This window comes from Ciconia boyciana, chromosome 7, assembly GCF_034638445.1.
Source record: "Ciconia boyciana chromosome 7, ASM3463844v1, whole genome shotgun sequence".
Classification (NCBI taxonomy): Eukaryota; Metazoa; Chordata; class Aves; order Ciconiiformes; family Ciconiidae; genus Ciconia; species Ciconia boyciana.
Genome location: NC_132940.1, coordinates 49,500,552 through 49,517,165, shown reverse-complemented (window position 1 = coordinate 49,517,165; position 16,614 = coordinate 49,500,552). Strand labels below are relative to the sequence as shown.

Genomic DNA, 16,614 nt, shown 5'->3' with positions numbered 1-16,614 from the left:
GTATAAAAGTCCTAAAGTACAGCAATGTTAAAATGGAAAGTCCTTTTCTAGGGAATTTGCATCTTCTCTAGCAGGCTATGTGCATATATCTGGCAATCCTTTTTATTACAGATGAAGTCTTAGTTCAGCTATATCACTACTCCCTTCTTGCATACTTATCATCCTGATTTGTATGTATCTGCAACCAGCCTAACGTAATATCTGCTGAAAACTGTTTTCCTATATTCTTATGTGGTCAGCTCACTTTCAGCACTGACATCTCTTACTCTAAATTTTGATAAACATCTATTGCGCTGGCCCCTAAAATCTCATCACACTTTTTAAGAACAGACTAACACTCTCAATGTGTTTTTCAAAGTTCCCTTGCTGTCTATTTACAGCTTTAATTTCACCTGATCAAATCACAGGAATATGAAAGAATCCATCACATTGTGTGGGCATTCTGATATACTTGATTCCTACCCATGTCTCCAGTTTTCAGAAAAAGCTGTCGTGACAAGTATGCCCTCTTTCTCTATCAATTATCAACTCAGTACTACAGGTAGCATGCTCTCTGAAAAGTTTTTTTTCTTTCTGTTTCTTCAAACACTAGTTTTGTCCAGTCCGATTTTAATTACTTGTTTTACATTAAACTTAACACTTGCTACCTGGAGGTTTCAGTCTCATTGTAAAATGGGTAGGAAGGAACAACTGCACCATTCAGCTGTAGCACCAGCTTAGTGAATGCTGAAGTCTATCCATTCATTACCAGCTGTCGTGATAATTTGATGTGCATGTATATCAAAAACATACATTGCATTTTTTTGTCACCAGTATCTGCTTGCTCTTCTGATGCTTTCCAGCTACACAGCTTCTCTTGCCTGCAATCCCCATCTGTTGTCATTCCTTTCACTCTGTTGTTCACTATCATCCTGTTATGTTATTTAGAACTCCAGCTTCAGACACTATTAGGCTTCTGCAGTATCATTTTGCCTTTTTCGACAAATTATTTTGATCATTTTACTGTGCACTAGCATTCTTTCTTCTAATTACTACACTTCTCCAGATAATTTGTCTAATTCAGATTTCATCCAACAAATGACATTTACACTGGTTGCACACAGTGCACAATTTTAATCTAATTTAGTGAAGTCCATCCAAAAGCTGCAGGCACTTTTACTTTGGTTTAATTTAGGCTTATTTCAGTTTAACACAAATTGATTTAGTTTATACCCAATCAAAATCAAGTAAAACTTTACAATAAGCATCTGTAAAGCAGTTTAGACCCGCTTTAGCAAGTTTGTTTAAAAACAAATTTTAAATTGCACTGGTACATCTTTAGATAAGACCTTTCATAGCCTAGCACACCTTGAGGTAAAAATCTTGATCCTTTTCTAGCTTTGCCTTCCACTCGTCTTTCCTTCTTCCTTCCCTTGAACACATTACTGAGTGCATTTAATTGATTTTTGATAAATGAATGAGGTATAAATATATGACAGACCTAGTCAAGTAAACGTATCTGATGGTTCTTCATTATGAATGCTGCTGTGTATGTGGAAAATGAAATAAGGAAAATTGCTCTTGGTTAATAAAGGCAACAGAAAAGAAGAAATAATTATTTTCCTAACTTGAAGCTGGAAGAAGGGAAACAAGACAATAGATAGGAACACAAACTTACCTTTGGTAACACAAAAGTAGAATTACTCCTGAGGTTTCCCAAGACAGAGAGCAACAGGGCTAAGGGCTGTACTACCTAAAGTAAGGCAAGTGAAGAATATAACCAAATCTTTCTCTGGAAGAACAAGCACTGACAATAATGAACATGTAAACAGATGGTCAGGTACAATAGGAAACATTTACTTAATTAAGCAGAAGATAGTGGTGATTGCTTACCTTGAGAAACTATTACACCTTCATGACCTGAAAATCATTCTTGGCAAGTAGAACTAGATCGAGCATGATACCTTTGAAGAAAGCCACAAATATTAAAGCCATGCATAAAACTTAAAATAAAATGGGAACTTAAACATTGCAATTCAGTGTGATACTGCTGTCTGTATACTAAAGACTAGTTACAAGTGGACAAAAACCAGCCTAGACAAAAGAAAAAAATTAATCTTTAGGCTACCAGTGATACAGAAAACCAGATTAATAGCAAATAATAGTGAATTAACTAAAATTACTTTATTATCTTTAACATACCTTAATTTAAATTAATATGACAATATTTCAATGCATCTTCAAATAACAGCTCAACCACTATTGAAAAAGGAATTTTATAAGCCCACGTGACAGTACTGAATTATTGTAGGCTGACAAACAACTGAACTTCACAAGTAATAAACACTTAAGGACTCAATATCAGTTATATCTCTAATGTCAAATTCATAAATGAATGTTTCACAGGGTTAAGCATTTAGTAATGATGGTGGGGAAAAAAACCAAAAAAAACCCAACATCCCAAAACCTGAGAGAATTGAGTCTTTTGGGAAGGGAAAAAACCACCACTTATATTGCTGTATGTGATGCCTTCTGCAGAGAAACCTTGATCCACCAATAAGGAAAGCCCTGAAATGCCAACACTGCTAGTGCGACACATCACAAATTGCATTACAGTTGTTAAAAGTCCAAATTTTCCTATGTCAGTTGGGTTCTCGTGCTGGATTACATCTTCAGTATTGCAGCATGACCAAAGAATTCCCAAATCTTCCCCAAAACCTTATGGATAAGATCTAGCAACAGCATACATCCAGAGGTGGTACATTATGGAAGAAGTGAGAGATACTATCAGGCATCCAAACTATAACACAACATTACAACCTTGCTAAACCAACATATTTTAGCTTTGGACAGAAACACCCGACAACAATATTCATGTTTTTCCAATACAGCATTATTTCTCCAGAGAAACTGTTCCCATTTTCCAAGCGGCTCTACTGTTTACTTAGATATCTAAATTAGAGACAGCGAAAAAGCAAAGGAGACTTCCCTATGTATTTTAGGCTTAGCAAACATTCTCCTGATAATAATTGCTTAATACTGTGTGATACCATTACCATGAAAGTGTTGAATTATTTTGGAAAGACACTTTTTCAGCATAACAGAGCATTTCCTGAGCTGGAACAAAATGGCTTCCTTCTCCTCAAGTCATCAAACTATGCTTGAAATGATTCTAATTTAAGACAACAACAAGAAGTTGCTAGTTTTATGCAATTAAAATCCTCTATGCAAATAGCTCATAATAAAACTATCATTTTTTAAAACCCTCTTTAGAGCAATTTGTGTGCTCTTTTGGTTTGTTAAGAACTCAAATTCTCCATTTGAAATGTCAAAGAAGAGACTTGAATAGAATTGGTCCAGCTAGGCAATAACTGGTATGGCACCCTTCAGGTTTCAAATGCAAATAAAATAGCATGACTTTGAAAAAGGTTCATCTCCCACAGATCTTTACTTAAAGTCAGACTTATCTTGCAAAAAATTGTTTCGTATAACATTAAATTAATTTCAGCTTAATTACTATAATAACATCTGTTATTTTTTTCCCCAATCCATCTGGCTTAAGCACTTCAAATGGCATCTTCTGTCAATCAAATAGGTTATATATCAAGTGTCATCATTAAGACTTAAAAACAAGCCCAAGATACAAAGGCAACACTTAGTTAACTTTATAGTACCATTTCTCAAAATGGAGGAACTATTCTTGCAGGTTTCAATAGAGCCTGAAGGTACTCACAATTGAAAAACAACCAGCCCACAACTAGTAAAACAATCACTTATTAATGTCTCCTAAAATTGAAATTGTATTGACAATGCAAGATTTAAGTGCTGTAGGTTCAGAATTTTTACTTACAACTAAAAAAGCCAGAAAACAACTTTATTTTTTAAACGAAAACCATTAATTACAGGATCTTTTAAGAAAATATTGTAGTTCTCAGTATCCAAAATAATATGCTGTGCTCAGAATATATTGATTTAATCAGAAACTCACTGAAGATGTAGAAGTGAACACTAAACAATAGGAGCAATGATGGATAAAGAACAAGAACAGTCGTCAGAACTGTTTGCCTAGTTACACTATTTGTTCATCTAAATGTGTATGTAAAATAATTTTGTTAGAGAATCTAGTTGCTGATCTCTGACTAAACATACCATTCCAGAGTTACATATTTGATAAAATTCAGTTATCCTAACTGTTATATGAGCAGATCATATATGGAATATTGCACAGAACGACGTTAGTTTTGTATACATATGATGCCTGCCTTTTATGGGTAAGTAGCTAAACATTTTACTAACATGACAAAATCCTCTGATTAGTGCACCATTCATTAAATGGTGACAGATGCTAGTATTAATTATATGTTGAGTGGATCATTTTCCCATTACGTTTCTTTTGTTACCAGCCTCATCTTTCTAGTTATCAGCCTGTCCTATACATAGATTAAGCACCAGACTCTCTTTTTTTTTTTTTTTTGGGGGGGGGGGGTGTTTGTGTGTGTGTGTTTCTATATTCCTTGTTTGACCAAAATGAACGACCGACCTTTTCTACACTACCCCACCATATGGATTCCTCTCATGTGCTTTTCAAAACCTGTACTTATCATCTGTTAGACAATTTATAGGATTTTATTTTGAAAAGTTATTTGTATGGCTATCTCAAATAATCTTATGTTTAATGTTGGAAGCCATATGATTTATTTCTTGCTTTTTACAAACAGATAATGTCTATTGTTGTTTGTGACAAACCTTGCCAAATTATAACTGCCATATCAAATATTAATGTGGCATTTCAAGAGTGATTGAAAAACATGTCCAGTGAAAGGTAGATGGAAAGGCATATATTAAACAAGTTGCCATCCCTGATATCAGTCTTGAGACAAAAAAGATTCCCATTCTATGTAATATTACACACACTCACACAGAACAAAAACTATCCACTGTTCCCATGAATTCTAGCAGGATTCCTAGTACATGTTTTATGGCCAAGCATGTTTTTCTATTTAGTATGTTTATCCTGACATGTACACCAACTTCTCCTCCATAACAACTCAAAGCACTCCTGGAGAAGAAAAAAAAATAAAAAAATTGAAAAGTACAAATGGCAAAGTCATTAATTTAGAAGTCATTTCTGCCATAAACCAAAAGGTTATAAATTGAAAGTTGACAGAGGAGAAGAAAGACATTGGAATAATAACGATCAAGGGATGATCAAGAGTCACTAATGTGATTTTGGGAGAGAAAAGTAAATACAATCCTAAAATTTAAATCACATAGAATTTTCCAGAAGACAACAGGGAAGTAATAATGCCTTTGCACACAGTAAGACTTATTAAGAACAAAAGTTCTAATGGGAAGAAATGCAGTGAAAAGATACTAAAGTGACCAGGAAGTAGAGAGTCTGTTTCACAACTGGAGACTGTAAAAACAAAACAATCCTATCAAGAGGGCATATTTATTATATATATCTCTATATAACATTTTTTATATACACACACACACGTATACACACATATATAACATTGTTACCTACACATAAGGGCAGTATTCAAGCTAAAAGATATCCACACACAAAATAAGCTGTAAATTAAGTCTGTATAACTGCATTTCTAACCATCAGAGAAGAGATGATCTGGAACAGTTGTTCTGTGTGGAGTAGCAAGGCAAAAAAAGCGTCACTACCTTTGAAACACATCAAGACCCATTTATGCTATGAAGATCTATTATGTGGCTGGATGAAACAGCAGGGACTAGGACTCAATGACCTGGAGAAGTTTCTTTCGGTCTTATATTTCTGCAGTGGGACTAGTAGATGCCCACACAGGGGAAATATGTGGGATAGTTTCCCTGCATTTGTGAAGTTATGATTGGAGCCTTAAAAGAGCTACTTGAAAAAAAATTATTTTCACTGATGGTTCAAAAGATCTCTCTTTCTACACAATCCAACTGGTTGAATTGTATTCTGTGAATACTCACTTATGCATCTGAACCTCTATACAGTCTACTTTTAGAAGAGTTATTTGCAATGAGTTACAAGGCTCTCCCCTTCTTATGCTTCCTCCTTGAAGTAGCTTATGCAGAAACTAGTTGGTAATCTTCCCTTCCTAACTTCTCAATGGAAGTGCATGCTTGCTACCGAGTAGTCAATACCTTTGCTTATAAAGTCCTGATTAACGGCTCTAATTTTGAAATATAATTGAATTTGTATCTGGGATGGAAGCTGTCTCTTGCTGCAAAATGAAAAGTTACCATCGGGGTCTCCTTGTCACATTTTGGACACAAATACATCCACACAGACAAGTGGGTGTATTTCTAGCTATTTTTTTTTCAACTACTGTTGCATTTGATTGGTTAGAAGAGTTCGAAGTAGCCTCTGCTTTTGTCTGCTTCCAATATCTTGTTTGCCTGCAGCAGGCCCTGCTTTCCTTTTTCCAGGTGTCCTAGTTTCTCTAGATTTGAGTTAAACACAAACAAGCATGCTGAAGTACACCTTGCTATTATTACAACTGACAATATTGAAAGTAATAACTAAATGTTTTCCAATTTATTTTTGCAGTAATAAAATAATTCACATGCTTACAGCTGAGGATGTGTGCCCCTGCGGCATCACACCCTAGGTACTCTTTTTGTCTGTCTTGGCCTCTTTATTTGACTATTGTCCTATACTTAGCTTCAGCAAAGTTCTTAGCGTATGCTTAACTCTGCTCTCAGAGACATCCTTTCTTTTAATTTATGGCAATTCCATTTCATTTATTTTTAGTTATACAATATACAACAGTTTGGGCCTACTATACTGATCTTGAGGCAGTAGCAGATTTCAAAAATACCTTCTGGAGAACATCCCTAACATCAGGTTGCATGATGGAAGAAAGATGTCAATTCCCTAGAATGAGGGAAAAAGCTAAACAAAAGGCACAGACGTTTCACATGGCTTGTTTGAACACAAAGCCTGGTGCCATGGACTTGCTTTTCCCCCCAAATATGGCCTCCTTGTCCAACTAAATTTTTTGCCCTAATATATTCTTAAGACCTTCTGTATTTGTACAGGATTTCTGGTTCTATGACAGTTTGTCTTGATAGTCAGATGATACCTGGAAATCCTGGCCATGACCACACATACACACACTATGGAGCTGTGTAAGATATGTCCAGTAAATTAATAACTTCATCCTGAAGGAGATGAATTTACTGCTCATGTAAAGCCCAAGTAGACCATTCAAAGTAGGGCAACACTCACAGAAATATGGGAGCCTTCATACAAATCGACCATGCAGCCACAAACTCCCTTTTTGTTTTTAGAGAAAAACAATGGACTGTTTTGAAACCACTGATTTTGAAGAATGGGACTATTCAAAGTGGCAAATCTCAGCATTCATGTAAGTATGTGCAAGATTGGAGGCTTAGACTGTAAGGTCTTTCAGGCAATGACTATTATTTATTAAGAGACTGCAAAATAGCATATTGGGAATGTGAACCAACAACTAGGCTTCCTAGATGCTAACACAGTATGGCTAAATATATTTTACATGACACATAACTTGGCACATCAGTGAAGCGTATACCTTCAATTACTATTTTTGACACAGATCTCTTCTCAGAAGACTCCATAGCCTGCAGAAAGGCTAACTAGCATCCAGAAGTTTTACGTGTACAGCAGTTAAGGCTGCAGAGATTACTTATGTGAAATTAGTTGTTTTCAGCAATAGTGAATTCAAATGTGATTGAATCAGGAAGTTTTGCTGGAATCAGATATGTCAGCTTCAGAGGATATAGTGATATATTCAAACACATATGTTCACTGCATCATACTCAAATGATCTTACCGTCATAAAACCAAAATGCAGTTTTTCAAATAATCCAAACCAGTTCTTTTTCAATGACACTAACTTCCTAGTAATGCTTTTGTACAATAAACATTTACAGAATAATTTTAATTTACTTCCACTGACAGTTACAAAACTTTTTGCACAGTTTATGTTAACTGACTTTGGTTTGTTTTAAGGATATATTTGGGCAGCTGAAAACAAAACCAAAAATAGATATCTGAAGTGTTTGACAGGAAACCGATATAAGAACCAAAAACCTGAAGATAATAATAATAAGAAACATCTTATTTTTATTATCTGAGTGCAAAAATGAATGGTAAAAAACCCACAACACTCAATTACATATTCCATGAACAAGCACGACACTGATATGATTCCCATGAGGTCAATAGGACAGGCCCATTACAAAACTTCAGCTACAGAAAAGCATGTATGTCCCAGCTATTGTGCAGCACCGTAATTACTCTCAATTTTGGTGGAAGTCAAAGCTCCCTAAGGTTGCCTTGTCAGTTCTACCTTAAAAACATTTTTTGAGGAGAACAAAACCAAAACCCCTTCTGAAACTGCTAAAGACACTGGTGCTTTAAAAAGAAAATCTTGGCACCAGAGAGACCAAAAGAAGGAGCACATAATATACAGAACACAGATAATTTGGAATTGCAGCCGAACTTCAGTCTGTCACCTCCCCCTCCCTCTAATTTCTCAATTACAAACCTGACAATTCCCTCATCCCTGGAAGAAAATATGTTCACTATTTTGGTTTACTTTGGGAAAACAAAACAAAAACTTCCTTCTAGTTTCAAACTATGTTGTTTTTTCGTTCCAGTTAGACATTTTAAAAACTTTCTCAGAAAAATTTTTTGAAACTTCACAACTTCTAAATTAGTATGTCCAGCCTGAGACAAGCATCTGTGTTCATCTCTTATACATACAAAGTCAACCCAGTCAAAAATAGGTCACAATGAAACAAAAATTATAGAAGATTTGCATTTTTATTTCACAACCTTACAAACTCATAATCAGATTTGTTACATCTCATTTGTTTACTGTCAAATATTCCTCATCAATGATTACTATTATTCTGAAAAATATTCATATAGCACATTTCGCAGCATATTTTAAAAAAAGTTCAAAAAAATCTCTTCCAGGATATTTAGCATTGCTTATTTCCCTGATCAGAAAACCAGTTATGTACATAGCCATAAGGCAGGCCACCTAAGCATCTTCAGGCACCATATGGAAAATATACATAGTCTTCCCATTCCCAGATGGGCAGTTTAATTTTATTTTCCTGGAATGAGATGTTAGACTGTTGTTTCCCCCCGACTTAAGTCTAGTTACTCTGAGACTGCAGCTAAACTTGTCTTTCCTTAGGAGAAATACTGTGACGTTACTTAAGGATTTGTTATTTATTTACTTTAAATGTTAGTATCTCATGTATTTGTAAGGCATTTCTGAGAGTAGACTTAAGTTTGTTTTAAGGTTACAAAATCACAGATGTGTATATACTTTTTCCCAAGGATACTAACTCACTGTTTTGAAGGATATTTTTTTCTTCCCTTCCTCTGGTCTCACCCAGAGTCCTTTCCCACAGGCTTGGGATACTCTAGGTAGAATGAATCTCCCGCATACAGAGGCTCCTCGTCCAGACACACTTTCACCTATGCTAGGAAATAACCCTTTTTGGTAGCAAACCCTTGCCTGCTCCCCAGCTACTTACCGACACTACATCCTAAGACTGCAGCAAAGCGTTCCCAGCCCTCAGGAGGCCAAACCAGCAGCGCTTACTGGTGGCGCCTCGCGGGTCGCTACCTGGCGGCGTTAATAGGCGACCCCCGCCCTTCCCCGGCAAGGCGCTGCGAGCCCCTCCGTTCCTCACCAGCCCTTCCCCAAGGACGGCCCCTCACTAAAGCCGCTGCTGCCTCAGGAGCCGGGGGCAGGCCCCAGCTGCCTTCCATCCCCGGCGGAGGAAGAAGCGGCGACCAGGAGGTGAGGGGAAGGGAACTGCGGGGCAGACGCCGCTCCCCGCCCGCGGGCAGCCCGGCACCCACCTCCCGCCGGGTGACGAGCAGCTGACAGAAGTCCTTGCTGGGGGCCGGGGCCTGCCCGTGCGTCTCGAACACCTCCTCCTGCAGCATAGACGCCATTTTGGGACGCTGGAAGGCCGTGTCTATGGCAACCAGGAAGAGGCGGACATCACGCGGGGTCACCGGGAGCCCAGCCCCCTCTTAAAGGAGCAGGGCCGGTAGTAACGCGGTGGCCGGGCAGGGTCTTCGCCCCCGCCGCCGGCAGAGCCTCACTACCCCTCTGGCTCCACTCCCCTCCCGCGCCCCCCGCCCGCACCCGAGGGGAGACACTCGTGCAGACCCAGGGGTGACGACCCCGGCGGAGGGATACTGACCGCCCGACGCCGACCCCGCTGAGTGCAGGGAGCGGGGCGCGCACACGGCCGCAGCGGGGGCTGCGTGGGGGGCGGCAGCCGGGGCAGGGGCCGCCCGTCGGTCCAGGGGGCGCGCAGGCCCCGGCGGGACCCCGGCGCCGGGAGAAAGTAGTCCGCCAGCCTCCCCCTCGCGCCGCTGGAAGGGGTTCGGCGGCGGAGGCAGCGGACGAGGCGCTGCTCGGTGCTGCGGCTTCAGCTGATAATTGAAGGGAAGAGAGGCGGCTGCTGCCGGGAGGAGGGGAGGCACGGAGTGTCTGCGGAGGCCGCATCGGGACAAACTAGGTACCCGGGGCCCCTCCGCTCTTTTAGGGGGCGCCGGGGAGGCGGGCGCGGGGCGGTGTGGTGCTGGGCCCCTCGGCAGCCTCCGGGCCGGGCGGCTGGGCCTGTTGTGTCATCCCCGGCATTAGCCGAGCTGCCCTTCCCGGCGGCCTGGGGCAGGGGGAGGGGAGCAGCGCCATCCCGGAGCATTGTTGCGGTTGGGGGGCGGGGGGGAGATGGGGACGACACGACGCCGCGCTGGTGAGTGTGTGTGTGGGGGGGCCTGGGGGTGTGTAATGAGGCGAGGGGAGGGAGCTCTCGCTGAGGCGGGAGGGGGTGGAAATGGAGCTGACAAAATGGCCAGGCAGTCACCGGAGCCCGCTCTGGGGACATCCCCTCTCCCCCCGGCGCCGGGCAGGGCTGCTGCCCGCCGTCTCGCCTCGCCCGGGCTGCCAGGCGTGTGGGGGGAGCGCGGCCTCCCCTCTCCGGGTCCTGTGTAGCTGCTGATACAAAAGGGCAGTGTCAGTGTTGACACTGCCGTACCGATTTGTATGCCCTTCCCCGTCTTCTCCCTCCCCCACTCCGGTTGGCCCCCTTTTCCCTCATGGCTCTTTCTTTCTTCTTTTTTTTTTTCTTTTTTTTTTTTTTTGAAGGAGCTATCGAATATCTTAAAGGAGAAAATAGCAACTCCTCTTTCCTTCCCCCCTGCCCGGCTCGATAAAAATGCTAAATAATCGGCCGACGTCCATATTTCACAAGCTTTTGGGGGGGGAGGAAGAAGGTGGGAAGAGAATGGAGGCGTCTGTAGGGTCGGAGTTACAGTGCTGGCTACCCACAGGAGGGGTTATTTTCGCAGATAATGTTTTAGAGCTGATGTTTTTCTTGCTTTCAGTCAAGAAGCAAGTTGCCTGGTCCTCGCGTTTGCTTGCATAATGCGTCGTACTTGGAGGCTGATCAAACGCTGGGTTCTGCCTTTCCTGCCTGGCTCTTCCTCCTTCCCCGGCGGGCTGGGGGGGCTGGGGAGTGGGAGAAGTTTTGAGGTGCTGGTAGCACTGACGCCAACCGCCTCCTGGTTACTGCTCTGGTTATCTGGGGCTGGGAAACAAACCGATACCGGGGCTTTCGCCAGACCTGTAGGCCCGTCTTCCTGCTGTTCAACTTTTTTATTGTTCCCCCTTCCCCCCCCCTTCCTAGTGCACTGGCTCTCTCGACAGCCAGGGGTTTTCACAGAACGGGAGTCCGAAAGTCTAGACTGTGAACCGGAAAATAATAGGGGAAAGAATGGAAAGTTATGTCAAGGGCTTTGGGGGAAAAACATCGACGTATCGAACAAAGGTCCTGCCTGTATTGGAGAGAGAGGCCTACATGTGAGGCCTGATTGTGTCGCATTTACACACGGGGAAGAAATGAGTGCTTGGTACTGGCCTAAATTTATTCTGTAAGTCTGGCATGCAACTTGGGAACATTTTTAGAGTGTGTGCAGTTTGTTTTGAGGGTGGTTTTATTATGTGTAGCAATCCAATAATAATTTTAATTTGAAATATTTTTTTTTCCAAAAGACTGTTTAGTTTTTTTTCTTTCTGCCTTGTTCAGCAGAAATAATATTGATCCAGAGGTTCTAAGACCATAACACAAAACTTTGCTTAAACGTGCTAACTTCCACAGTTTATGTATTGTGTGTGTGTTATGAATATTGAGCTTCCTGGTGCTTTAAAGGCTGTCAGAAAGAGGAGTTGAGTAGTTAGCACCTGACAAATGTGAAGTACATCCTTCATAATGAGAAAGAAGAGGAATTCTAATGACTTAAATTTAAATTAATTTTACAAGCTTTTTTTAGGGGAACTGTCACTGTGGATATACTTTCTTTGTAAGACTTTAAAAGCTAGCAAGCATTGCTGTGATTACTTCTGTTTATCTCTGGTATATTCTCTTATTTCCAGTTCTCTCTCTCTTTTCCCTCCCACCCCCAAGACTAGACTTCTGATTGTACAGGGGTGTTTTTTTGGTATTTGATTTCTTCTCAAACAGATTTTTGAGGTTTAAGTTTTTCATTACGCTAAAAGTTTTAAAATATATTTTATTTTTTATATATATATAAATATGCATAATGGACTTGAAAGCAGTACTTGAAAATTAACTGTATGCTTTTCTATTGTTTGGTAATCTATCTAATAAATATTTATAGGAATGAAATGTATTTATGAAAATATTAGTATTTCAGTTTTTGCAGCTAATATTTTGACAATTAATGTTATATTTGAACTAAGAAGTTTAAAAGCAGTGTTCTGGTGAGTAAATACTGTAAGTAAGACTTCTAGTTTTCAGAAACTTCCATGTTTTAACTTGTAATGGTTTTTATATTTGTAAAATGTAGCTGATTGTGAATGGCTCGGTTAGGTATATACACTGTTTTTGATCTTAAAATAGAAGAGTATTTTTAGTTTTTATTGTTTGGTGTATCCTGTTGTTGTGGTAGAAATATAGGTAATCTGTGTGTTGGTTTTTTTTTTTTTACACTCCTAGGGTCTGTCTGAAAAAATTGGGAGTAGTAAGCTTGAATTTAAACTTTAAGTCTGAATGTTCTTCAGTCTCCAGATGGCTCCATAGGTAGGAACCTAAACAGGCCTTAGCTGTTAGCAGAAAAATTGTAGGTCATCCACAGTGTGGCATTACTACTTATTAATATAGCAGATCTACTTCAGTAGGAGTGCCGACCTGTTGAGTAAGAGGCTTATGAAAATGGAGTCTTTTGATGTCTTGCAAAAAAAGTTCTTCAGGCCAAAGTGACCATTAGGGAAACAAACATCTATCTTACCAATAAATGAATAATCAGAACTGTCATTCTCCATCAAGAATCATGCACAAGTTCATTTTTTATTTTGCTTTTTATATTGCACTTTGACTGTTTGTCTTCAAACACAGAATGCAAATACTATAGAAAAAAATTGTAATGAAAACTTGTTCTTATAAAATAATTCCTAAATTTGATGTCCAAAGCTATAGGCAACAAAGACACTGTAGTCTTTCTGCAGCAGTTTAGCAAAAACGTAAAAAAGTTGACTTTCATGTCATGAATGAAACCATGATGAATTTTTGTGTGGGTTCTTACAGCACTGATAAGTACAGTTATTTACTTTGAGACAATCCAGGAAGGTAACTTGACTAAATTCCTTTTGTTTCTATGCAATGAAGCTGAAGCATGAGTAGGAAAGTTACTGGTTGACTAACCTACATGTTTGTACTTAATTTGCAGCGTAAGGGAATCTCAGAACTATCTGTGTTAATTTTTTATTTATAGGCCATGCTATATTTTCTAACAAGCTAATTAGTAAGCATCATGTAGAACATTTCTGATCACAGGTCTGTCTTCTGTCACACTGAGACTAAATTATTGTGACAAAATATAATCAAATCTTGAAGTTGTACAACACGGTGTACTATCATATTGTCAAAAACTTAACCTAGAATGCTTCTGGGATCTGTCATTGGCCTGTTGGATGATCTGTGTCCTGTTCATCACCTGTCAAATTAGTAACACTCCCTATAAAACACTTCGTGGACTCTATGACATTCTTAATAGTGGAAACTCTTCATCAAACTGTCACTGCCCCATTCAATACTGACTCTGAAGGCAGTAGTACATCTGAATGTTTTGGTAGGGTAACAGGTTACCTTTGGGTCAGTGGGTTTCTTTTTCTGAAGAAGTAGTACTTACTTTGACTTTGCTCTTAATATTTTAATCTATATATAGTATCATAGTAGACTTATGGCAGTATATGAACTAACTTCTTGCTGAGCATTTTCATAGCTAAGTTTTAATTTGGGACATGAGGCTGGTAACTGCAAAACAAAGTCACATCAACTCCTTTTTTCCCCTCCTGATTTTTTTCAATTTACATGAAATAATGTGTTTCTCAAGGAGCAGAACTATTTTCAGACTTCTCACTGGTGATCAAGTATGACAAAATGCTGGTATGTAGCTGCTTGTTTCAGGATGTCTTTTTTTAAGAAAATGATTAACTTTAAAACATGAACTCAGCAATCTTCTGTAAGTAGAAAATTTCTAGCTACACATGATATCAAGTGTACAGTCAGTGTGAAAGGCAGCACTAAGTCAACTAGCTTCTCTGCTGCAAGCTTTCAGATACCAGTGATCGTTACTTTAGTGCAAAGGTTAGTTTTGAAGAGCAATTGTTCTCCTAATCCTGCCATGTGATAAAAATTTTCTCATCAAGTTGGTAGAATCGAACTGTGTAAATATGCAGTCATGTTCTCCTTTAATTCTGTCTGGCAGCCGGGGTTTGAGCACACATAACCAATCTGTTTACTCTCACTGTCTATAATAAGGCTTGTCTTGCAATGTACTGACTGTTGCCAGTCTTACTTGACTCATGAACATACTCAGTACAAATATGGCAGAAAACTGCCATGTATAAGAGCAATAGATACTCAACTTCTGAATTGAAGACTCTTGTATCGGAAAAACTGAAAAAGTTAGGTGTATATCAACAGAGTTAATCACAGTGATCTAATACTGGACTTCAATATTGAAGATGTGTGAGAAGTGCTAGCAATAATGTTCAAGCCATAGTTGCCTTTGGTTGCTCCAAAAAAGCCTCTCTTGTCATGAATCATAGAGTAAGCCAGTTTGGAAAGGACCTCTGGAGGTCACTTGGCCCTGCTCACTACTTGACTTTGTCTACTCTCGAATAAATAGTTCTTCATTGGTCACTGTACTGATCTAATAGCTCCATCTTCTTGAGTGATAGGAAAGGAATAAAACGAACAAACCTACAAAGGTGTGTGTGGAGAGGAAACTGGAAGGAGTCTATGATGTGTAGCAGTACAATGCTGTCTTACGGAGCAGGGGGAAATCACAGTTTTAGTGTTTTCTGAATGGATTGGTCTGCTTTGTGATGGTGTCCACAATAAAGTGCACATGCTGAACTGCAAAGATTTGACTTTCTTAAAAGGTATGAAAGGGCCTGAGTTGTCTCTTGGAATGTGAACCTTGAGTTGTAGGGAGCAATTTGGTATTTAAAAATGGAAGCTGGGGTCCCTGGTGCTTCTTGAAGAAGGAGGGGCTTTTAAGATCTGAAAGGCGAGGTATATTTCATGTTTATTCTGCTTTCAGAGTAACTTGTTACTGACAACCCTTGTTTTATTGCATAACAACCAAATAAGTAAACTTAGTGTAAAGAAGGGCAACTATTTGCTAGACTTTTGTGAAGGTGGAAATGAAAGAATACAAATATGTTCTTTATTTTCTGATGCACATGTGTTATTTGCGGACAAAGGTGTTAAACTTTCAGAAGGCTGTCTAGTCATGAGACAAGCATTAGACTCAATACCAGCAATGTGCATCTCCTTCAGATTTGTGGCTGATTACTGTTGTGTGTTTAAAGCATGGTTAATATCAATTGTTAATGCAAAGCATTAACTGTAATGAAGAATTTTTACTTTGATTGATTTTTAGCGGTAGTTCCTAAAGGTAAAACAATTAGGAAAAATTAGCATGGGACAAACCTTCATAGGTCATCTAGTACATGCTTATGCTCCAAAGTAACTAGGTCTAGTCTTATGCTATCTTTGCTTTTAGAAAGCATGCATGCTGTTTTGTTCTCTCTCATCTTTCTCCATGTCTAACATCTGTCATGTTTGCCTTGCTATGAGCTTGTTATGGTTTGTCTTAGCCACTCTGGGTAGGAGAAATGATCTTCTCTGTACTGTGGGCTTTTATGTGCTTGAAGTCTGTTCTGTACCTCCTCTCTTAGTCCAAGACTGCTTAGATGTAAAAGTAGAAGTACAGGTAAATAAGTGTGGAAACCAAATATACACTTTTATGTAGTATATTCTAAGTTGAAAACATTAATTTTTCAGGAGCAATATAAATGAGTTGAGGCACCAAAAAAGGAAAGATGTAAACAATGCATAGTAACACTAGCGATGGTGGACTTCAACATCCCCCATGCCTGCCTCCCTCCCCCCTGCCCTAAAGAAAAGGGAAAAGAAAAACGCACACACATGCACACACACTCCCCCTCCCAAACAATCAAGGGACTTGCGTTAAATGTCTTTGATGCTGGTATAATGATTAGATGCTTACTTTAACTC

At 39.5% G+C, this 16,614-nt stretch overlaps 2 protein-coding genes across 8 annotated transcripts in view; one reads left to right on the top strand and one right to left on the bottom strand.

Annotated features, from left to right (window-relative positions):
• Positions 1-10,087, bottom strand: part of FBXO36 (F-box protein 36) — a 30,871-nt gene extending 20,784 nt beyond the window's left edge. The window contains exon 1 of the mRNA XM_072866338.1: positions 9,854-10,087. Within this exon, the coding sequence (XP_072722439.1) occupies positions 9,854-9,949 (96 nt within the window). The 5' untranslated portion in view covers positions 9,950-10,087. The remainder of the gene's footprint in view (positions 1-9,853) is intronic.
• Positions 10,088-10,110: 23 nt separating this feature from the next.
• Positions 10,111-16,614, top strand: part of TRIP12 (thyroid hormone receptor interactor 12) — an 82,769-nt gene continuing 76,265 nt past the window's right edge. For 6 of the 7 annotated variants that reach the window (XM_072866337.1, XM_072866336.1, XM_072866333.1 and 3 more), the window contains exon 1: positions 10,111-10,524. The gene's annotated coding sequence lies outside the window, so the exon portion shown is untranslated. Of the gene's footprint in view, positions 10,525-11,758; positions 11,939-16,614 lie in introns of those variants that run through there. The other variant, XM_072866331.1, reaches the window with a different exon arrangement.